This window comes from Chelonoidis abingdonii, chromosome 1 (genome assembly GCF_003597395.2).
Source record: "Chelonoidis abingdonii isolate Lonesome George chromosome 1, CheloAbing_2.0, whole genome shotgun sequence".
NCBI classification, from domain to species: Eukaryota; Metazoa; Chordata; order Testudines; family Testudinidae; genus Chelonoidis; species Chelonoidis abingdonii.
The window spans coordinates 235,296,572-235,321,098 of record NC_133769.1 but is presented as its reverse complement, the minus strand read 5'-3'; the positions used below and the strand labels follow the sequence as shown (position 1 = coordinate 235,321,098).

At 45.0% G+C, this 24,527-nt stretch overlaps 1 protein-coding gene across 1 annotated transcript in view; it reads right to left on the bottom strand.

Annotated features, from left to right (window-relative positions):
* The window catches only part of ARHGAP6 (Rho GTPase activating protein 6), a 553,715-nt gene extending 529,188 nt beyond the window's left edge, over positions 1 to 24,527 (bottom strand). Inside the window, 1 exon segment of the mRNA XM_075060558.1 lies at positions 23,915 to 24,527. Within this exon segment, the coding sequence (XP_074916659.1) occupies positions 23,915 to 24,439 (525 nt within the window). The 5' untranslated portion in view covers positions 24,440 to 24,527.

Below are 24,527 nucleotides of genomic sequence, written 5' to 3'. Positions count from 1 at the left end.
AAAAGTCATCAGAATTTTTCCAACCAATTCTAAAAACACACATATTGTTTTTACATTTGTACTACCACCAATTCAGCTGCAAAGCAACTGTGGGAGATTTTCCCAAAAATGTTAGCAGAGAAGCAGTCTCTGAGAACAATGAGATGAGAGACATCTCTCAACACAGGCCTTCCTCAGATAAGCATTGTTTCTCCTGCACTGCAGTAATTCAGACATATTCAGTTTGAAATGTGACTGAAATGAGGGAAGACGGGAGAGTTGTAATCCTATAGTAGCAGAAATGAGGTTTCCTTTTATTTATACACAAATTATGTTTATTTCACCATTCAATATTATATCAAGCTGCCAAATACGAGGGACCTGATTTTCTCCTGCCTTATACCTTCTGAAGCCATTTATTCCTGGGTGTAAAAAATTACCAAATCATCATTTGTGTGTAAGGTTTTTTTTGGTTTTTTTTTTCTTTTTACACACCCATTTTACTCAGACAAGGGGCAATGCAGGGGACAATCAAGACGAAGAATGATTAAAATCAATACCATCCTAGTCAGATTACATTCTCTATAGCACCCTCAAAGGGACTGTCTTTCACTAGTGTCTCTCCCTTCCTCTGCCCCCCACAGGGAGTTATCGATGGGAGTGTCTAAGATAGAAAAACCTGTTTTCAAGCACTACTGTAGCTGCACCTATATTAACACTACTATAGATCAAGCTTTAGGCCAGGGGTGGCCAACCTGAGCCTGAGAAGGAGCCAGAATTTACCAATGTACATTGCCAAAGAGCCACAGTAATACATCAACAGTCCCCATCAGCCCCTCCCCTCCCCATCACCCCCAGCACCTCCTGCCTGCCGGCAGCCCTGCTCATCAGCACCTCCCCCTCCCTCCTGCCTGCCGCAATCAGCTGTTTCACAGTGTACAGGAGGCTCTGTGATGGAGAGGGGAGGAGCAAGGGTGGAGCAGGCTCAGGGGAGGGGTGGGAAGGGGCGAGGGCCTTGGGGTAAGTGATGGAGTGGGGCAGGGCCTGGGGCTGAGCAGTGGAAAGTTGGCACCTGTAGCCCCAGTGCCGGAGTCAGCACCTATGCAAGGAGACGCATATTAACTTCTAAAGAGCCACGTGTGGCTCCGGAGCCACAGGTTGGCCACCTCTGGTTTAGGCATTCTGGTCTTATGACGTAGTGCGAAAATGCCTGAGCCTGGATACTAATGTCAGTACAGTTGCACAGGTGCTGGAAAACAGGTAGGAAGTTCTGTTGTGCAGGCCATCATTAGAAGGGAGAGGGAGCTCATCAGCCAGATTGTCACCGTTTCTGTGGAGGGAAGATTTGTGCAAACAGAGGAGTCTTACATTGTACTTTGAAGGAATCAAAATATGGCATTCATGCTGACCTTTTCCAGCAGAGCTGCACAACAAGGTACCCTTTAACATGAACACATTGTCACCAGCAAGCCTCATCTTCAGCCCTGCCAAATACATCTTACCTGTTGGTCCCCATATTTTTTGAACTTGAGGAGAGGGAGAAGCAGCACTGTGGTAGTCAAACCGCAGCTCATTAAGAACTTTGAAGATGAGTGACAGGACGTTGTACTAGATTCAGTACTCGGTTGGAAACCAGTGCAAAGCATCATTATTCCCAGACACTGTGTGTTGCCAGCTATAAGAATTAATGAATAATGACAGTACATGCATCCGACAAGGTCGGTATTCACCCACGAAAGCTCATGCTCCAATACGTCTGTTAGTCTATAAGGTGCCACAGGACTCTTTGCTGCTTTTAGTGGTAACATGGCTACCCCTCTGATAAATGCCAGTACAGTACATATCTTAATGATTTTGCATTAAAACTACTGATAAAGCACTTGCTGATGTTTTGCCACTTGTGTCATGTTATCTTAGGGAATATACAACATTACAGAACATTAGCTCAGGGGTCGGCAACCTACGGCACGCATGCCAAAGGTGGCATGCGAGCTGATTTTTAATGGCATGCCAAGGTCCCGGCCGCCGGCCCCACTCAGCCCGCCGCCAGCCTGGGTGAATGGAACTGCAGGCTGGCAGTGGGCTGAGCAGGCCAGCAGCTGAGACCCTGGCTGGCAAGGGGCCAGCAGACGGAACCAAAACCCAGCCGGAACCCAGAGCCGGCTGATGCTGGGGCGCAGCGCATGGCGCACTCCCAGCTGGGGGGCGGCTGTTGGCTGCTGGAACTCCCCTGCAGGCTGGCGCAGGTGGCTGAAGCAGCAGGCAGTCAGGCAAGTGAAAGGGGCCGGTGGGAGGCGTGGTGGAGGTGCCGCGTCCCAGCCTGTCCTGCTGCCCCTCTCTCGCCACTGTGGCTGGACACCAGGGCACTGCAGGCACATGCCGTGGGGGAAGGGAATGGCTGGCCAGAGGGTCTTCTGCAGGGCTGGCTCAAGCATTTTTGCCACCCAGAGCAGCAAAAAAAAAAAAAAAGCCGCGGCTTCAGTGCGGCTTGTCCTTCCCTTAGTGAGGGACCTGCCGCCAAAGAGCCGGACATGCCCCGCCCTCCGTTGGCCACCCCAAGCACCTGCTTGCTGGGCTGGTGCCTGAAGCCAGCCCTGGTCTTCTGCCGCTGCCCCCCATTTGCCTGCAGATGCAGTGCCCCCACACAGCTGGCCCACAGCTCCCTTGGCAGAAACAGGAACAGCATGGGGCAGGGACCCATCTGCCATCCAGGTAAACTGGCCGCAACCGGGACTGTCCCAGGCCAGCTCCAAGTGCCCATCCCCCTGGGAATTCCCCCTATACCCCCAACTTCCTGCCCTGAACCCCTCATGCCACCCAACCCTGACTCCTACAACCCCCATGCTCCCAGCCCTGACTCCTGCACCATCCACATCCCCACCCCCTGCCCTGATCCCTCCGCACCTCAACCCCCTGCTCTGAGTGTTCCCCCACACACATCCCAGCCCCTGAGCTCCTCCCTCCTGAGAGGGGTTGTAATACGACAGTACCTGTAAGAAATTTAAGTTACTTTTACACCTGCTGGAACCCCAGACCAGCAGTGGACTGAGTGGGCCCAGTGGCAGGCTGAGAGGCTCAGCCCACTGCCGGTCTGGGGGGCTGGTGGCCAGCCGGTGTCCAGACTTCCGGCCCCGCTCAGCCCACTGCTGGCCTGGGGTACCGGCAGCCAGCCCGGGGCTCTGCTCCTGGCCTCAGCCACTCCCTGCTGTGGCGCACATTGGAAAACTCAGCAAGGAAAAGGATCACACTAAACTGATAAGATCGGCATTTTAATTTTATTTTAAATGAAGCTTCTTAAATATTTTTAAAACCTTATTTACTTTACATACAACAATAGTTTATTTACATAATAGACTTATAGAGCGAGACCTTTTAAAAATGTTAAAATGTATTGCCGGAATGCGAAACCTTAAATTACAGTGAATAAATGCAGACTTGGCACAGCACTTCTGAAAGGTTGCCGACCCCTGTATTAGCTAATATGAGTCACAGTCAGGAGAAAAAAAAAAAAAAATCAGACCAAGGATCAAAGTGGTTGGTTGCCTTAGCAACACAGGATGACAGGGGAAAGAAGGGCACAATTTTCCCCATTTTTGATGGGGAAGAAATTTATAGGGGAAAAAAGTTACTTAAACTGTACCTACAATATCTGTGTATAAATGTGGTTGTCATCATAATTCCATTCTTATTTACTTATCATCTGGTGTTATTATGATAAGGATATTATAATAGAGACCCATGTCCCCTGATTATACACAAGGCTGAAGACTATCTCTTCCTGCTCTATGAAAACTATTTTTAGGCCCAGTCTGCGCTACTATTTTCACCAAATGTGTAACCAGTTCCTGGCATGGTTAATTCTGTTATATTGGAGGGTGTTGGTGGCTGCCAGGAAGCCCTGTCTTTGATCTAGGAGCAATCGCCGACCTCATTGAAGCTTATAGGTGCACTAGCCACCTTTCAATGAGGCTAAATGAGGGAGAAATTAAATGTCCCTTTGTTTAGAGACATCTGAAACAGAAGCCACCACATAAGTCACTGGACCATATAGGACGATCAGAATAAGAACTAAATTAGGGATCATAAGAAGGGTTTCCCTGGGTGAGTGCAAATGCAGGGGTTGGGGCACTAATGGTGAAGTGTCTGTGTGTCCTTAAGTGCGGACTCCATGGGTGCACCAGGGCTGGAGCACCCACAGAAAAAAATAGTTGGTGCTCAGCACCCACAAGCCACCACGCCGATCAGTTGTTTGGCAGGCCCTGGCAATCAGCTCCTTCCCACCTCCCCTAGAGCCTTCTGCTCACCACCGAACTGTGCAGTGGCAGGCAGGAGGCACTGCGGGGAAGGGGGCGGAGCGGGAGCAGGAAGAGGCGGAGCTAGAGTGCGGTGCTTGGGGGAGAGGACAGAGAGGGAATGAAAAGAGGTGTGGTGAGGACGGAGTCTCAGAGGAGGGGGCAGGAAGAGGTGGAGCAAGGGTGGGGCCTTGGGGGAAGGGGCAGAAGGGGACAGAGCCTCAGAGCCAAGCAGGAATGGAACACACCCAGGAAAGCTGAAAGTTGGCAGCTGTGTGTGTATCAGAAGCAGACAGGAGAAAGCCAGAGATCTGTGAGTGTGGCCCTGGAAGGAAGCCAAGAGAGAGATTCTTTGGAAAGCAGGCTTGGATTTCTGAACAAGAAAACTATCTCCTGATGTTTGATTCTTATTATGTTCAGGGAAACAGTACTTTGTGTACATTCTTTGTAAATCAATGGGACTGCACGAAAGAAACATCTGACTCGCATCAATTTGTCCTTTAACAGAAACAACCCAGCAAGGCTCCAGATATTGGCTAACCACTCAGACCAATGGGCAGCAATATGCAGTAAGCATGGTAACCTTAGTATTTCACCTGAGGTTGGCAAATGGTTGCCTGCCTGTAACTAGTTCAAAACTCTTCTTTTTAACTTTGTGCAATGTAGAAAGGATTTCCCAGTGGGTGGTGGGCAACCAGACCTCGTAGTCAGAGCCAGAGTTCACAGAATGCCAGTCATGAGACAGGAGTCAAGAGTTGGCTAGGTCAGGATACCCAAAGGTCAGAAGCAAGAGACAAACTGGAGATCAGAACCATGAGTTGGGAACCTGAGTCAGGCTGGTCAGAATACCAGAGGGTCAGAGGTAGGAGACAAAGAGGTTGGGAACCACAAGGCAGATGCTATGAGTCAAGCCAAGGAAGCAGGAACAGGACTCTCTAGTCTAACCACACCCATGAAATCCATTTGGCCAGTTTTTCTTCCTCCAACCTGTGTGAATGCATTATTAGGACATCACAGAGTGCAGGTGCAGGTCTGTGCCTGTTCTTCAAGTACCCTACCCCATGCTGAGAAGGTGAGAGAGAGCTGCCTAGATATTCCCATAACGTACTGGTACAAAGCCTGGTTAAGCAGCATGTTAGACCTTGTTGACACATGCTGTGGCATGGAGGGTACATGAAACTACACATGGCAGTGAAAGGCATTGGCAGGAGGGGAAGAAGAGGGAAAGGCTCAAGCAGTGGGGAGCCGCCAGAGCCTTCCTCCTGCCAGAGTCATTCCAAGCTACCAGAGCCTTTCCCTGTGATAAGGAATGGCTCCAGCAGCTCCCTGTGGCAGAGAAAGGCTCCAGGAGTTGGGACCTGCCAGAGCTTTTCCCTGCTGTTAGAGTCTTTCACTGTGGTAGGGAAAGGCTCTGGCAGCGCAACACTACACTGCTAAAAATAGCAGAGTAGACCTGGGAGGCACTGCCTGGGTGTATAGAGAATCATGTGGATTATATGCCCTAAAGTTCTAGCACAGGGGTGGGCAAATTTTTTGGCCCAAAGGCCACATCTGGGTGAGGAAACTGCATGCAGGGCCATGAATGTAGGGCTGGGACAGGAATGTAGGAATGGGGGTTGGGGTGCGGGAAGAGTGCGGTGTGCGGAAAGGGGCAGGGCAAGGGATTGGGGTGCAGAAGGGGTGTGGGGTATACCAGGAGGCTCAGGGTAGGGGTGCAGAGTGTGGGAGGAGGCTCAGGGCAGGTGGTTGAAGTGCAGAAGGGGTGCATCAGGGGCTCAGGGCAGGGGGTTGGGGTGCAAGAGGGGTGCGGAGTGCAGGCTCTGGCCTGGCACCACTTACCTGCAGCGGCTCCGGGGTGGCAGCGGGGCACCATGTCCCTGCTGCCCCTGGGGCCGGGGGTGAGGGAGGGCAGAGGGCTCTGCGCGTTGCCCTCGCTTGCGGGTACCTCTCCCGAAGCTCCCATTGGCCGTGGTTCCTCACTCCTGGCCAATGGGAGCTGCAGGGGGCGATGCCTGCAGGCGAGGGCAACGTGCGGAACCCTCTGCCCTCCCTCTCCCAAGGGACGTAGGGACGTGGTGCCGGCCGCTTCCGAGAGCGCTGCAGGGCCCGCGGCACCATGGAGGTGGCAATCCCACAGGCGAGATCCAAAGCCTTGATGGGCCCGATCCGGCCTGTGGGATGTAGTTTGCCCACCCCTGTTCTAGCCTGTCTGTACCCTTCTCAACTAAGCAGTGTCTCACCGTCTACAACAGTAATTATACCCACACTAGGGGTGTATGCAGTGTCTATAGCATACACAGCACTGTAAGTGTAGACATAGCCTAAGATGCAAACACACAAACATGGTCAAACCATGTATTTTGTCAGATAAAAATCAAAAAATTCAATCTGTAACAACCGCATAGTTGTACCATAGTGTAGAGTACAATAGGGGTCTTTCTTGGGTCATAGGGAATGTCAACCCCAAGATATACATACACCCACACACACATATATTAAAACAACCAAACACACTTAACTTCTAAATAGGATGTTATTATGAGGGTTAAGTCTATACATACATATATACATAATTCCATATATACATAAATGCTTTCAAAAGAAATTACATTAGATTATGGTCCAAAGTTTGGCTAGAATTCATTTAAAACAGTAAAAAAAAAAAAAAAAAAAAAGAAACTTTTCTTCATGGTGTAGGAAGAACAAAAACATATCACCAAAATATTATGAAATTTAAGAAATTACTGAAGATTTGTTAACCTTCAGGCAACTATATGTCATTTGATTTTCCTCTTGATCTTTAAACTTTCATATATCCTGTGAGCATCAGCTTTTCCCATTCCTTAAAGTCACTGTAAAACTGATTGCATCTCTTCTAAAAACAAGTGAAGGTGAAATATCTTGGATAACATATCCAAAAGAGAGTCTATTGTGAGGAAGCTCTTTGAGAACACAATTCTGAAAGATTTATTCAATAAATTAGAAGTACTACCTCCTACGGGAATCAAAAGACGTAACAGAATGAGAAACATTTCCTGTAAGAGAAATATTTTTAGCTCTTTCAGAGAGAGAGAGGCAAATAAAAACTGAGGAGAACACTGCCGACTTGTTTCTCACCAAATTACTCTCAAAGGGGGCAACTAAATTGAAATAATATTTCAGAGACACAGAATGCCAGTGCTGCAAACCACTGTTTAATACAATAATGGCTGAACACACACTGATAACTAGAAATTAAAAACTGAAAATAGCATAGGAAAAGTGATTTGAAACATTGCAACCTCTGTCTTTTACAGCAATGTTTATGAAGGTTCATTCATTGTGACATCACTGTGAACCACATTCAACAAATCAGTTGTATATTTTGGAGCTGCATGATCTTTGTATGCAAATTCAGGATTATATTACTTTAAATCAAATTTAACTCATATTTACAAACATGTACTTTACACCTTTGGCATATAGTCTCAACTTCTGTACGAATGTGCATCAATGCTCACTTAAATCCTCACACACTGAGCTGACATTCAAGTGTACCCCTTTGTGACAGTCTAGGAAATCTGTCTATGTAAAACTTATTACCTCACCGCTTTGTCTATATCTTTTATTGGACCAACTTCTGTTAGAGAGAGATACACACTTTCAAGCTCCACAGAGCTTTTCCGGACCTGAAGAAGAGCTCTGTGAAGCTCGAACACGTGTCTCTTTCATCAACAGAAGTTGGTCCAATAGAAAATATTACTTCACCTAGTTTGTCTATCTCATATCCTGAATCCAACACAGTTACAATACTTAAAACATATGTAAAACTTACCAATTTTGATAGATTTTATTATTTACTCCCTGTATCATGTTTATCAAACAAGCCATTTGCTAACACGTGACCCTGTCTTGACAGATGTTACAGGAACATCAAGACTCACTAAGATTTGACTGGGTCTACTTCCACCATACAATGAGTTGGCTACAGAAGGTAGCAGAGCTAAAATAAAACAATTTTTTCATTCTGAACTTCAGGTGCATGATAACCAAAACCAGATCACCTGATGGGGTACCCTGATCACCTAAAGGGGCTTGTAGACTGGCCAAGAGGATCACATGGAGAGAACCGGGGAGTCTAGGCAATAGGACTGCAGTCTCAGACATGGGTCAGCACCTTGAGCACGTGCCTAGCAATGCAGAACCAGAGATTACAGTGCCTAAACTTTGCTCTGCCCCAGGAAGCCAAGAGTCCATGAGGATTCACTATTTTGATCCAGTACAACCATCTGGTGGATGTCCAGCAGGGGAAGCGCATCACAGTTCCAACACCTCTCAAAAGGCACCATTATCTGACCAATTATTGAATATTGCTTTCTCTCAGCCAGAGTGGAACATACACCTACCTTGCAGTAGATGTTGTAGGTAATGCAAGGAAAAGTTAAAAAGTCAAATGAAAAAGCAGGCCAGGTATTTGTATAGACATTAATCATCGTTAAGGGAAAAAATTAAACAGAAGACCCGTAGTAATGGCTTTTAAGATCTATGACTGAAAGAAATCAACAAAAAAAACCCATGTATTATTCCAAATATCTTTGTCTTCAGTGGGACTTCTCACTTAAAGTAAAGCATATCCTTAAATACTTTGCTAGTTTAAGATCAAAGTGCTCTACACCTTGCAGGATTGAGCCCTGAATATCAGCTTCTGGCTAACAAGAGTTGTGTAATTTGAATCTCAGTTTACCTCCCCTGCCCCTCCTTTAGTTGCTGTTAAGCAGGAGTAGCATTTGGCTTCTTCTCCTCACATCCTAACCCCTTGGTTCAGTCAAAAAAGAATGTAATTCAGGAAGTGCACGAGTTACATTTCAAAATAGCAGTGTTGTTCCAACCACAACACACATCCTTTATGTTCCAGGATATTACACTACACATTAAAGGGAACCCGGCAAAATTAAAAAAAAAAAGAGTGGCACCAATTTTTTAATAATTAAGAGGAAAAACTGAAAAACCTGTGACAAAAGTGTTTGGTTTTTTCAGTTTTTTTAAGGATAGAAATTCAGGTCTTCTACACTGTGGCAACTGGAGAATGATTAATATCATGACATCACAAGAGAGTGAAAGTTGTGGAGCAGGGGTGGAGCACCCCTCCAGAACTGGGGAAGTCAGCATCTCTGCTGGTGAGCATGTCATGTGTTTTAGATTCCCTTCTATGGTGACCTACAGAGGATATAAAATGCTACAGCAGCCACCTAGGGAACATTGCCTCTTCAGCTCCGGCTGTAGCCATCTATGCTTGTAGCTCTGGAGATCCCCAGTTCAATCCTCAATATGGCTACCAAGAGGGAAGCTGTCACATTAACACCTTTCTAATTCTAATGCCTGATGAAAACTTTGGAGAAAGAATACCTTTGCTACAGATTCACTAACCCATCTTTGATTTTTCAAAATAAGGAAGCTGCAGGATATTTAAGACACAAACATGCGCCTTTCAGGCCTTCTTTATAAATGATCAAAGAATACAAAACAAGAATTCTCCATGCTCCTCTTTTTGCAAATAAACTATAAAGGAGAAGCTTTTTTATTTAGAAATTTTGCACAGAAGCTGCAGTGTGACAGGAGGTAGAAGAACTATTGTAGAAAAACCTTCCCCAGTCTAAACATTTGTTTTTAAACAGAGTCTAAACATCATGTGTAATGTAATCACTAATGCTTAAGGATCTCATCCTGCAAATTCATATTCATGTGAATAGCCCTTACTCACTTGAGTAGTCCCATTGACTCAGAGATACTATCCACATGAGGCCCCAAGGAAATATACACCTGTATCATAAAAGGACTCCTCATTCCAATTACCAATAGTATTAAGTTATAGAAAGCTTTCTAATGAAATATTATTTGCTCTTTTTCTATCTTGATATTTCTGTGCCCCTTCCCAGTCAATATAGTTTTTAATTTCTGAGCACTAAGCTTAAAAATACCATTTGCCAACCCAGCAAGCAGCAGCGGCTCCAGACATCAGCGCAGCAAGTGCGTGCCTGGGGCAGCAAGCCACAGGGGGTACCCTGCTGGTCCCTGCAAGGGCGGATTCGGCAGCTGCAGGACCGGTGGACCTCCTGCAGGCAAGCCGCCAAAGGCACTCTGCCTGCTGTGCTTGGGGCGGCAAAAAAGCTAGAGCCGCCCCTGCCAACAAGGTGAGTAAGAAATGCTGGCAAGTGAGGGGGAAGATAGGGGCTGATGTTATCAAAGTCTACACAATTAAGCTTTTAAAATATTAAGGGACTGATTTTCAATTGTGCAGAGCTCCCACTGACTTCAACTGGATTTGTGGGTGTTCACATCTTCTGAAAATCATGCCTTAAGTTATCCGCCCTTATGATTTCAAAGATGAATTGTGAAATAATTAAACTAAAGCAGCGTTGTCCTCCCAAGTGTATAGACAGGCAGCTCCAGTGCTCCTGCTTTTGTTCATAGTTTTGCAAACCAGCAGCTTGTAGTGACATTAATAAGCCCCTAGTTTATTGCTCAGCTTCTTTTCAGAACCCTACCCAGGCAGTAGGGAAACAGACAAAAATAATGCCAGTTTTCACTTTGTTGCTGCTTGGAAAAGCTCTAAGCAGCAGTAGAGTGCACTGGAGCTATTCATCATGGAGGGCCATCCAAATTGAGCGAGAATGTCGAATTAAGTGTCTCTCACAACACCCAGGAGGAAGAGCAGGGGAGCTGATTCCCCAGCTTGATACAGTACTCCAGAGCCATTGGAAAAGGAGTGGGGAAAAGAGTTCCTTTTCCTTCCCAACAGCCAGAAGGGAAAATAGAAGGGCTTCCGATGTAAGAAGCATGCACTGATGTGTTGCCACTACTTTAACAAGAGTTTTTACAAAACAGTGCATTGGCTAAGGATGCTTACCCTGTTTATTCCTGAGTAATGGACACAGTACATTAGCAGAATGATCAGGCTGTAATTTGAATTGTGTAGCTCAGGGGTCGGCAACCTTTCAGAAGTGGTGTGCCGAGTCTTCATTTATTCACTCTAATTTAAGGTTTCGCATGCCAGTAATACATTTTAACGTTTTTAGAAGGTCTCTTTCTATAAGTCTATAATATATAACTAAACTATGGTTGTATGTAAAGTAAATAAGGTTTATAAAATGTTTATATTTTTTATATTTATATTTATATATATATTATATTTATATTATAAGCTTTATATTATAAGCTTCATTTAAAATTAAGTTAAAATGCAGAACCCCCAGTCCGGTGGTCAGGACCCAGGCAGTGTGAGTGCCACTGAAAATCAGCTCGCGTGCCGCCTTTGGCACGCGTGCCATAGGTTGCCTACCCTTGGTGTAGATCTTGTAGGAGAATCTTGGGCTATCCTCCCATCCAACTCATCACAGCAAACACACGCTAGAAAGACACAGGTATGAAAAATGGAAGCTTCTCCACCACAGCAAAACAAAACAGATACATTTCATACTGTGGTTTTCTATTCTAATAGAAAGTGCAGAAGAATAAGCAGCAGACTTTACATAAGTTGACAGTTAAAAGAAAAATTCAGTTCTGAATACTGCTAGACTTTTCAGTTTGCAAATGTATTTCAGTCATTAAAAAGATATACATCTTCTGATGTAGCAAACAAATAAATCCTTAACTTCTGTGGGACTAGCTTAAGTAAAGTTTTTGCAGAATTGGGGCCTTAGGTAATCATCCAAATATTTATACGACCTTTTCAAAAGTATTCAGTTTACTTAAAAACAAACATCATTTATATGTAAAATATTTACTAAATAGAAAAAAATAATTAAAAACAAGACTTTTTTTTGGCAAGTGAAAAACAGGAATTTTTCTTTAAGAAAATTTCTTAAAAGCAGAGTTGACATCTGAAAAGAAACTGAGGAACACATCTGGAGTTTTTCCACTGTCTTCAGTACAACCAGGATTAAGCTCTTATTTAAATAGGTCACATATGAGCAAGGAAAGACTTCTTGTTGTGGTTTTCAGTAATACAAATAATACACAATAAATGCTCCACTTAAAAATATTCTCTTAATTATAAAACTTTCTTATTCATACAGTTACTATCAATGCACCTGGAAAGCAAGAGTTGAGAAGTAAAAAAGCAATAAAGTTCCTAGAGAACTGCAGGAGTCTTCTTTACACCATTCCTTCAAATCCATTAGAATCTTGTAGCAGAATCAAGACCATTTAAAGCCTAATAACTTTACATGACTTGGTTAGCATAGTTTACTATTGAAACTTGAAATCCCACATGTAACTTTGATTTTTAAAGTCATTAGTGAATGTCAAATTGTGCAAAGCTACAAGTCAACCTTCAGAAATCATTCCAAAGAGGGTCTATTTATAAAATGCAAAAGCCAAATAACTGAAATAAAAAGGTAACACTATCCTTAGCTCAGCCTCACATGCATAATTATTTCAGAGAACTTCGAACAGTGGGTGATTCCACATATAGCACGTTCTGTAAAGTCTGAATAGAATTGGGCAAGTCATTCTTATCCAGCTGTTCGAGTGACAGGAGGATATGAAGATCTGACACATGGGTTTCCACACATATCATGGCAGCCTAGTTTCACAGGGGCTCTCTGCACATCTGTACAGAGCTGGGATTTGGAGAAGATGTAGGGTATCCTTTTCCAGGTTATTTTTTTTTTAATACCTACCATTTGATTTGAAGATAGATCCTCTAATTGCCCATCTGCTTCTCTTTCCCCACCTGGCAGCACACGTCATGGAGACTGGAGCAAGCAGCTATGGGAACTGCTTGGCCAAAAAGATAGGAAGAAAAGAGATTCTTCCTACATATTTCTCCTCAGGGGCAGCGCTGGAGGGGTGAGGGGCCTGTGGAGCTATAGCCACCCCAAAATTTGCCTTAAGCCCCCTGTAGCAGACACCACTTTCCTGCCTCCCAGCTCTGAAGGCAGAATGGAGAGAGCTGGGGCTGCTGGCCGGTTACCCAGCTCTGAAGAGGGCAGCGCTGCCACCAGCAGCAGTGCAGGAATAAGCCCAAGCAAGGTGTGGGGTGCCCAAGAGCAGCCACCCAGCCCATGTCCCTGCCTGCTGGGGCACACCACCAAGGGCAGGTGGCGGGTCCGGGGCTTCCCATAGCAGCACAGACTGACCCGTTCTGGCCTGGATGCCTGGGCCCCATCCCCCACGGTCACTGCTCCACAAGGGCTCTGCCTCTGGTGGTAGTTACTAACTGGGAGCAGTCGAAGAGCAATAGGGAGCTGAGGAGCAGTTACAGCCCCGGCCAGGGTGCTGGAACAATTTTTATAGTGTGGGTACTGATGATGGTGTGACGTTATTGATATAAACTGGGACCATATAGAACATGGGTTGCAACCAAGGTTCTGTAGTGGCACCAAATCTTATGTAAAGGGGGTCATATAAGGTGGTCTAAGACCAGTTTACGGGTTACTGGTTATGATTGTGCTGTCTGTATATCTGTATCATTTTTGTAGTTGAAGTTATGAATATTGCTGTATATGGTCTGTATTCACACTTGACCTGTGTTACTGAAAAAGAGCCAGCCAAGTTGGTGTTAGCTCGCTTAGCCTGCTTGATGGCCCATTAAGGACCGTCAACTACACACAATGACCCATCGAGAAAGAGGCGGATACACCTGTGACTCAGCGGAGTATGCAGAAACTGGCCCATGTAACTGCAAACTCATTTGCTGCTAATTTCCTACAATATGTAACAAAGGAGTGTTCTTCACCTGGAAAAGATTATTATATGAAAGGGCGAGGCCTCTACTCCCATATTTGTCTTTCAATTCTGCTGCTCTTACCTCTGGTAGGGACTTTTCCTACAAATCTGAGCTCTGCACAAAGACTGATGACCCATACCAGCAGGGAATGTTCTCAGAGAATGGACTTAAACTGCAGTTTACATATCACTGCTACAAGCCTGAACATAGGACTTTGCTATTACTGATATGTAATTGTATTCAGTTTAACCAATTCTGTGCTCACTCCTCTATCTTTTTCCTTTTATGAATATAACACTTTAGTTTTAGATTCTCAATAGGATTGCACACCAGTGGTTTTGTGGTATAGAATATCTGTGTGTATCTACATCCCTGAGTTCCTCGAACCCCCCGGTATGGATTCCACTACGTGAGGTGTCACCCTGTCCACTTATCACGGCCCGCTTGCTCTAGTCATGACTATGGTGTAACCCATTAGATGAGCGATTACCCTCACTGCTCCCCTACTATACTTTTGACCCCACCCAACGTACACCCTGCATGGGACATTACAGACTGTATGTACTATATGCTAACCCATAACCAAATACCAGCGTCCCCCATACTCTGTATGTTGCCCCGATGACTAATGACTGTGACACCGAGCGAACTCGAGATGACTCTTCTCCCCCCTAGCACACGATGAGTTACTCATCAGTGAAGGACTTAATGTATGATAAGTACGAAGGCTGTGTATATTGGTGATGCTTAATGGTTTCAGCCCAGAAAGCTAATGAGTTGCTTGTTGGGTCATTTTTGTCTTGCAGCATGTACTGTTGTAGCTTGTAGCTTCTTTTTTTTTTTATCAGCTCCTGGGAAGCAGATGGAACGTGAGGAGGTCAACGGACAAGAGGCAAGCAGGGGCAATGTCGGGAAGGAGTCGGGTGCACAGGCAGAGCCCACCAGAATCATTTTATTTAAATATTCTCTATAACATAATTGACGGGTCTGGGGCTTGGTCTTTAGGATCGAGGAGAACCCTTTTTCTTTTACTGGAGTTCGGTCGTGGATTCGGTGTTTTCAGAACCACATATTGTAGTGTGTCGCCAACTAATGATACTGAGGATATAGAGGAGTTTTTAGTTCGACTTTGCGGTCCTCTGAACTCTGTACCGAGTCCCTGATGAGCTAGCAAATGGCCGCGCGGACCAACTACAAAGCCGGGAGGTAATTTAACGATTGGGACAAGAAGAGCCTTAAGTCTATAAGTTTGCCTGAAAAGGAATTGTGTAGGAATCTGCCTGATGGGCCAGAAGTGATTCTGGATGTAAGTAAGACCCAGAAAGAGTCTGTTGTGGCTCAGGGAAGTGTTCCTTTAGAGCAAGCCCTAGGTGAAGGAAGTAAGAGCAGAATTTCTGAGAGGGGTAAATTGCTGCTTAGAAAAGCTCCTGGAGAAAGAAATCCTCAGGGTAATCTGTGCAAGCAGTTTACTGCAGCTGAAGGGTGTAAAAGTGATTTAATCAAGGAAGTTGTAGTTCCTATCAGCCAAAAGTTTTCTGTTGTGAATGGATCCTCTGACTTTCCTTTTAAAAGATCCAGTGTGGGTAACTTTAAAACAGTCTCAGATGGAGTAAAAGTTGTTAAGGAATTTAAACAGCCCTATCACCAAGTGCCTGGGTTTGGCCAGCTTGTTGGGAAAACAATGGTATTGGGACGAAAATGTCTCCATGCTAATTCTGTGAGTGAGCAGTCTGTGCTTCAGGATCTAAGGACATATTTGGTTGCTGGTGTTTCAGAGCTAAATGGTTTTATGGCTAAATGCTTGAGGATGCAGGGAAGAGCAAGAAAACTTTCACCCTCCAACTATTTGAATTTGTGTGGTATCTCTGTAAAACAAAGTCCAGCCTTGGAATGGGTAGCAGCTGAAAATCTAAAAGATAGTGTCTGTGTTAATGCAAATTCCCTGACTGGCAGGGAGAAAAAAGACTTGATAATAGCTGTTAGCAAAGAGAGCCCACCCCATCAGCCAGTGAATTTGGTTAAGCAAGAGAAATCAGGGTTTAATCCTGCAGGACAAGGAGAAGAGAGAAAACTCAATTTTGCAAGGGGAAGCAACAGGATAACCCTAAAATGCCCAAACCCCAATGGCATTGAGCCAAAGGTGTGGCATAACAAACATGATTGTAAGCGGACACTTGCAATGAATTTGTTGTTATTGCTAATGGTAATTTTTGTAACTAATGTGTTGCTATTACCAAGAATTGTAAGAATGTACAATATGCCCAGTCCTTTAAAAAGTCCCATAAACGTGTTAAAAGCAGTACATGAGAACACACTTTATGTTAAAAGGCCTTGCTATACTAATGTTTCACAGTTAATGCCTGTAAACAATATTGAGACTTTTCACAGGGGAAAAGACATTCCAGACCTTATGTGCACTAGGAAAGGGGAAACTGAGGCACACTACTATATTGATTGCATGGCTAAATGCCATGATTCCTACACTGTAAACAACATTAATATCTCTGTTGATTTAATGTTAATTGGGTTTCAAACATTTGCCAAAGCTTGTATAGATAAAATAACTAGTTTCTTTAGCTCTTGGCAAGAGCATATGAGACATACAGGAATCTTGCTGCAAGAGCAGATCCAATCCACTGTTGTTCAAACTAAGTTTTACCTTAAGTTTGTAAAGAGATTCAATCATGTTATTGAACATGAGTTTGGTAAAACATTTCTGTTATACACTGATATGGCTTCTAACCCAACACGGGCTGTAGTGAGACAGACCCAGGGATGGGGAGCTTTTGGGATGCAGTCAGTGATGTCTGTGTCATCCCTTCCTGCATCAATTTTGCGTGGGGGTGTGACGTTATTGATATAAACTGGGACCATATAGAAACATGGGTTGCAACCAAGGTTCTGTAGTGGCACCAAATCTATGTAAAGGGGGTCATATAAGGTGTCTAAGACCAGGTTACGGTTACTGGTTATGATTATGCTGTCTGTATGTCTGTATCATTTTGTAGTTGAAGTTATGAATATTGGCTGTGTACTGTCTGTATTTTAAATTGGTGCTGCAGTTCTGGGTGACACCCCAGACAAGTTGGTGTCAGCTCAGCTTAGCCTGCTTGATGGCCCATTAAGGACCATCACACACAATTGACCCATCGAGAGGAAGGCGAATACGCCGCCCTGTGACTGTGACTTCAGCCATTTTGCTGAGTATGCAGAAACTGGCCCATGTGACTGCAAACTCCATTTTGCTGTAACTTTCCACAGTAAGGACAAAGGAGTGTTATTCTTACACCTGGAAAATTACTATATATAAGGCAAGGCCTCATCTCCATTTTGTCTTCAATCCTGCTTCTTACCTCTGGAGGGACTTTGCTACAAGCTGAAGCTCTGCACAAAGGGACTGAATGACCCATCCCAGCGGGGATGTTCTCCAGAGACTCAATTTGAACCTGCAGTTTACTTCATCTCTGCTGCTACAAGCCTGAACTAAGGACTTTGCCTATTACTCCTACGTCCATGGAATGCCAATTCTTCAGTTTAACCAATTCTAGGATCTCACTCTAGATCTAAAGGATTGGCAACTTTTATGAATAAACCTTTGCATTGTTAGATTCAAAAGGATTGGCCTGATCCCCTGCATCGCCTTCGTCAATGAGAGCGTGCCTGATGCCGTGTGGCAAAAGGTGCCCCTCAACAAGGCGGACAACACCCATCCGGCAGCTGGTCAAAAAGTGGCTGTCCCTGCCCCAGACAGCCAGCAAGTGCATATTTATCCAATATGCAGAAACCCATGTATTTCCCGTATTGGCCACGGATGAGATAAATTTCGTTTTTCGTATAAAAGGAACCACCGTAAAGGTTATCCCCTAGGACAGAAAAGAAAAAGTCTTCTACTCTGATCATATGTGTATATTGGTCCTACTCATTTGGCGTGTTACAGAGGCTGCTATAGCTTCCTTTGCCAACATTTGTGTGATATCCACGTGGAGAATAAGAAGAAACATACAAGAACTAACAGGCTGAACAAAGACGTGATGCTCCACCCTCTACCAGAGTGAAATATAACTAAAGTGTACCAGCATAGGTACACCCCTGCACACCTGAGTATGTTCATGTAGCCGTACAAACATCTAGGAATCAGGATCATTCAGGTGATTTATGGCTACATGTTAACAGGCAGGTACTTGTATGAGTGGTACTGTGATAAACGCGGCGCCTACCTGGTCACGCCAGGGCCTGGCAGCTGCGCCACCAGCCGTCCACGGACGCACCTAGTGAGGCCATCGCCCCACGACGCTCGGTTGATGCATTGTGCATGGTCAACCGCATTCCATCCCGACACCGGCTTAAAAATACGGAGCCCCGCTGCGCCCAGATCATTGTCGTCACCGAGACCAAACTTGTTACGTAATGCCACGAGAAATAAACCTCCAATTCCTGGTGCTAGTTCGGGGGAGCGGAAAAAAGACCATCCGGTCGACGTGACGATCCCGGTTCGGAACACGAAACCCCGCGTTCCGCGAAGCCCCTAGGCCCGTAAATCAAAAAAAAAAATATCCCCTTTTGACTGACACCCGATTGCCGGGGCAAAGGCTAGAGGTTACCCCAACGCCCTGAATTGCCAACGCGGGCAAGACTAGCGCGCTGTGACCCTGTAACGAACATGATTAATAACTAAGGGCCTTCTGCGGTTGGGTCGGCCGCTTCGCTATGGGCGCGACTCATGAGACGTATTGATGGTCGTCGACACTATCCGGTGGTTCCAAGGGAGCATTATTGTGATCACAACCAAACCACTCAATTCGACGATCCGTTACAAAGCTAAGAACTCCTGTTAGTACTCACGGCCACTCCACCAGTTACCAGAGTGAGCCGATGTGGCTCGAAAAACCCCGCACAAACCACTGGGGGAGGGGGAAATCCCCGTTTTTACACCCTATCTAAACTTACACATCCTGGGGTGCTAGCTCGACGAGACACTGGGGGGGGGTGAAACAGGGAGGTGCAGTCCTGAACCCAAACCAGTCTGAGATTCCACCAGTGAGGGTCACCCTGTCCCATTCCACCGCCTGCTTGCTCTAATCAGATATTGTAACCATATAGATGAGCGATGTACCCTCACTGCTCCCTACTAATTTTGCCCCACCCAACGTACACCCCGCATTGGGGACATTACTGTTGTAATGTACTATATGCTAACCATAACCAAATCAGCATCCCCCCCATACTCTGTATGTCCCCGATGATACTAATGATTGACATGCCAAACTCTGTGTATCATTTTATTTAAATATTCTCTAATAAACATATGACTGGTCTGGGGCTTGGTCCTTTGGGATCGAGAGAACTTTTTCTTTTACTGGGTGTTGGTTTCATAACCATTCATCCCCAGGACGTGTGGGACTGGTGTGTACGTGAGAGTGAGTGGTCTAAGGAAATTGCTTGGTGACTTGCGGTCTAGCAGGGGGTGACACCGAAGTCTTTTGTCTGCTGGTTTGGTTTGCCTTAGAGGTGGAAAAACCCCAGCCTTGGGCTGTGACTGCCCTGTTTGAGCAATTGATCCTGATTTGGCACTCTCAGTTGGGTCCCGCCAGAACCACATCGTCACAGATGGAAACCATTGTATTTGGTTTTTGTTATTACTACTTCAAGCCAGCACCTCCAGTACCTTAGTTCCAGCACAACTGGCCCCGGCCAGGGGGTGGGGTCTTGGGGAGAAAAGAGAAGAAGACAAGGCTGGAACTTAGGAAGAGCAGGGACAGGGCCGTGGAGAGGAGCAGGACATCGTAGCAATGGGGGGCACAGCCCCCCCAATTTTCTGTCTAGCCACCTCAGCCTCCCCACCAGGAAGAGGCTGGCACCACCCCTGCTTCTCCTCTAGAAACACTTCAGTGTGTAGCCCAGCTGTTTTCACTGTGCACATGGGGAAATATTTGGACCTCTACCTCAGCTACTTACATGGCCCTCATCACCATAGTATCAGAGCACTTCACCATCTTTAATGTCTTTGCCCCTACAACTTTCATGGGAGGTAGGGCAGTGTTGTTAGCCCTACTTTACAGATGGGGAACTGAGGCCCAGGGACGCTAAATGACTTGCTCAAGGCCACACAGGAAATCTGTAGAGGTGGAGCAGGTCTTCCAAGTCCTAGGTTACTGCCCTAACACTAGACCATCATTTTCCTCTGAACACTTATCAAAAAGTATAATTATATCAAAGATGTAGGAGTAAAATTAATATAAGAAGTATTTGTAATTCATTTATAATCCTAAAACTAATAAATTGGAAGTATATATATAAAGCATCCATGTACAATTTTAGCCTATAGCAGAGTTTTTAACAGCTGAGTAAACTCTTATCCATTATGAACTTCCTTTTTCCATCTGACATAACTATAGATGTGCTACAAGGGATGGTGATAATTTAGATTCTGTACCTTTTAAAGTTACAGTATTATTTATAATTCCCTCATGTTCACCCTTTCAGATCATTCTACTCTAACACCTCAACCAACTTATTTTGCCACAGTGATGGTGTTGCACTGTAAAAGCAGAATTCTTTATTTCCCAGCCTAGGGATAAGGCTTTAATTAATAAGGAATGGATACGAAATAATTAAATAGGTTACTTATAAACATGATTTTCTGATGGTACTAGGCTGAATACCCATTACAAGAGCTGAAATAGAATTAATGACTGTACATAGAAGTTTTACTAATGTATTCAATAAGAAGACTACTTGCATACATTTTTTAAAGATACAAATTACAGTTATTTACATTTTTAATTATTGCTGACTATATGGGTGAGTAATGTTTGCACAGCACATTGACAATATAAAGTGCTCTGTAACGGTCAAGTATTACAATTGTATGGGAAGGATCTTCACATAACCCTGCCACCTCATTCACTTCAGTTTTCACATTCAAACTCCACGCCAACATGCTTATTAGATACAACCTATCATAGCTCTATATTTCCAGCATTCATCCATAGCAAATGCTCTGGCTATGATTGAAAAGAAACTTTCATTCCAAGTCCCTAGTCATGCCAGGGGTTTCACATAGACTGACCCTTGCACTCTCACAGAGCTGTAGTAAGCCTCAGAAGAGTCTGCTCAGGGGGCCGGACACATGTATTTCCTTAAAGGACTGGGGCCTAAACTTGTATTTTGAACTGCTGGAAACTTCCTCAAATCTCTTCCTTTGCACTGAAATTTCATGCATATTGTCTCAGCCTTATGGTGAATTAAATTTAAAAAAACATATAAAAGTGTATCATTAAACACATATGTATCTGTTTCTCTAAAAATCTGCCCTTGCCAGAATGACTTCCTCAAAGTGTAAGAGATTACTTACGAACATACTCATTTTCTTAACCTCATAAATGATAGTTATAAATACAGAGTATTCAAATTTCATGGAATCAAAAAAAAACCTGGAAAAGAACAGCACTGTAACAAACAACATATGAAACCATATTTGGTTTAAATTCAACTAAAGGTCCCATGTTGTAAAATTCCACATGGTAAAGAGCTATAAGACAACTAATGAATGAAGAAGTGATTTATTTATTTAAGAATGCTAGAGATACACCAACACTGTCAATCCCCCTTGCTCTTTAGTTTGCAGACTAAGGAACACATCCAGTGCCCTACAGTTTCACCACACATTGCCTCCATTTTGCAAAGAACTCCATAAAGACATCCCTCCAGCCACACACGCTGATTTCACTAGGGATTGGTGGTAGGGTGACCAGATAGCAAGTCTGAAAAACTGGGACAGAGGATGGGGAGTAATAGGCACCTATATAAGAAAAAGCCCCAAATAACTGGACTGTCCCTATGAAATCGGGACATCTGGTCACCCTAATTGGTGGGGACTCAAGGATCTACCTATGCAGAGCTCTTTGCAGGATGGAGGACCATGGGCTGCCTAAATCCTGGATTAGGTTAAGCAATCACTGAATGAAAATCACACACCTTAATTATCCTAGAAAGTGTTATTTACCAGTTCTGAACTCATCATGACAGGGCACATGCATTCCTACCCTTAACGTATTCTGACATTAAAGTCCAGATTACCTGGTCCAATGTTTCACTGTGCGTGTTTTTGCTACTGAAACTACTACTCTCATAAATTTTCTTTGATATCTACTTAATGTAACTTCTATATAATTTAAAATGTGTTTACATGTAAAAAATTCTTAATAACTTCTGACCAAAACTTTCAATGTTCCTATTCTCCAAACCATGTATTAAATCCCCAGTCTCCTTTACATCAAGTATACAGCTCTTTGTCACCATACAGCATTGATAGATGTTGAGAGCTTTTATGTTTAGTGTTATATTTTGCTCTTACAACTATCTTCTATTCCTCTGTCATGACAGTTTTCAGCTTAATTAATTTTGAACCATAAATCATATTCATATTAAGCATTTTACTTAAGAATTCTACATCAGTACTAGAATGATGGATGAGATTTCATTAACTGCTATAGAAATGAGAGACAAGGTGGATGAGGTAGTATCTTTTATTGGACTAACTTCTGTTGGTGACAGAGATAAGCTTTCTGTTTTACACAAAGCTTTTCTTCAGGAGTGGGAAATGTACCTTATAACTCTACCTTGTTGTCCTTATGGAAGAAGGTTACCTTCTAATTGCAATTTGAATGCATCAAAAAAATTAACTACAAATAGTTAACAAAATAAAAACTGTACCAAAAATAGAAGAGCTAACTTGTGCCACATTTAAACTTAAGTAATTTACAGCTATACTTTATCTTCAAACCAATTACAATCAACAAACAATGTCACATTATTTTAATAGCGTTGTCAACCAGCTATGATAACTACAGAACATAAGACATAAACTAAACCAATAAATATTTGCATTGCTAAATTAGATTTGTTTTGGAATGTAGTGGCTACTCATGTGGGTCAAACACATCTATGTGGTCAGATAAACTGAGATCACCGGCTGTGCGCATTAAAAATAATGCCCCTATCTTGTTAGAAGCCACTACATATTCAAGTTTATGAGGTGTTAGAGTGGGAGGGGAGAGTTTTATGTGCCCAATGCAACTATATATGGAATTAATCTTAGAAACATCAAATACAAAAGTTTACCCTGCCAACAAAGCAGATCAAGTTTAACTTTAAAGCTCCTGTATTCTTTAAAGAAATATCTGTGAAAAAGTGTATGTGTTTTTTGAAGAGTGCACAAGAATTAACATCTACAGTTATCCGTAAGTATTTATAATTCTGTGTATGTTTGTTGTTTCTGTGTTTGTGCATATATGCTTGATTCTTGTTTGTTTCTACTACAAACGCGAATAAGAGAATTACTAGGAACAGACGTCAGAAATATGTGACTGATCGCATATTTCAATTCTTAACGAACATACAGCAAGACCCATGGACACGTCCCCCCTCCCCCGCTTTCCCGGACTCAGCCCAGGCTGGAAAGGCAGCGTACAACCACTCGGAACTCTCCTTAAGTGCTCTAGGTGCACTCTATCGGCCAAACCTGTCAAGTGCTCTCCCGTCCTCACTGACAGATCAGGAAAGGCACCTGCTACAGCCATGGGATTCTTCTCGGCCACACAACTCCTCCTTTGACCTCTAACAACAGCAGCGGCAGAAGCCAAATGCCCCTAGTATCTGACTAACGCAAACCAGGAGCTCGTGGATAGCTCAGCAACCTGGGAAGAGAGAGATGAGCAGGGACCCTTTCCCAATGTGTAGAAGGAGAGGAAGGGATGGGGGGAGGGAGACCCACCCCAGTAGGACCAAGGGAGCCTGGCCTCAGGGCAGAAGGGACCTGAGAAAGTTGGGGATGCCCGGGAGCCCTATCCCGAGGGGAGGGTCCATCCTGCCACCTCTCTCGGCCCAGCTGGCTGCGGGGGGGGCGGACTCTCGCGCTGAAGGGGAGTCCTACCTCGGATTTCCACACGATGTAGGAGGACGGGTGGCTGCTGGGCGCCTGCTGCCCCTTTCTCTGCTGGAGCCACTTCCTCGGGGAGAAGAAGATGCTGTTGCTGCCGGCGCCGCCGCCAGGGGCGCTGAGGGCGGAGGCGGAGGGCGTGCGCGCCAGGAAAGGCAGCTCCCAGGCCGTGTTCCTCTTGCCCCGGGGGCTGGATTCGTACTCGAAGTGGAAGCTGCCCGAGGGGGACTTCTCCAGCGGGGTGTTGGGGGTGGAGAGCGAGCCGCAGAGCGAGCCGCCCCCCGGGCGCAGCAGGGCGCGGGAGGAGAAGGCGGCCAGGCACTCCGCCGAGGGGCCGCCAGCCGCCCTGGCTCGGGGCGTCCTGGCCAGGGCGTCCCCCTCCTCCTGGTTGTAGCTGCTGATGATGGCTGGGTCCAGGCTGCGGGTCTGGCGGAGCCGCCGCTTGGAGAGGCTCTTGGAGGAGGCGGCGGCCGGGGAGGAGCAGGAGAAGACGCTGTTCAGCAGGCTCTGGGCGGACATGGTGGCGGCCGCCCCGAGCGGAGCGCTGCGGGGAATGGCTGTGTGTCGGGGCAGGAGGGCGGGTGTCCTCCCCGCCCCTCTCAGCCGC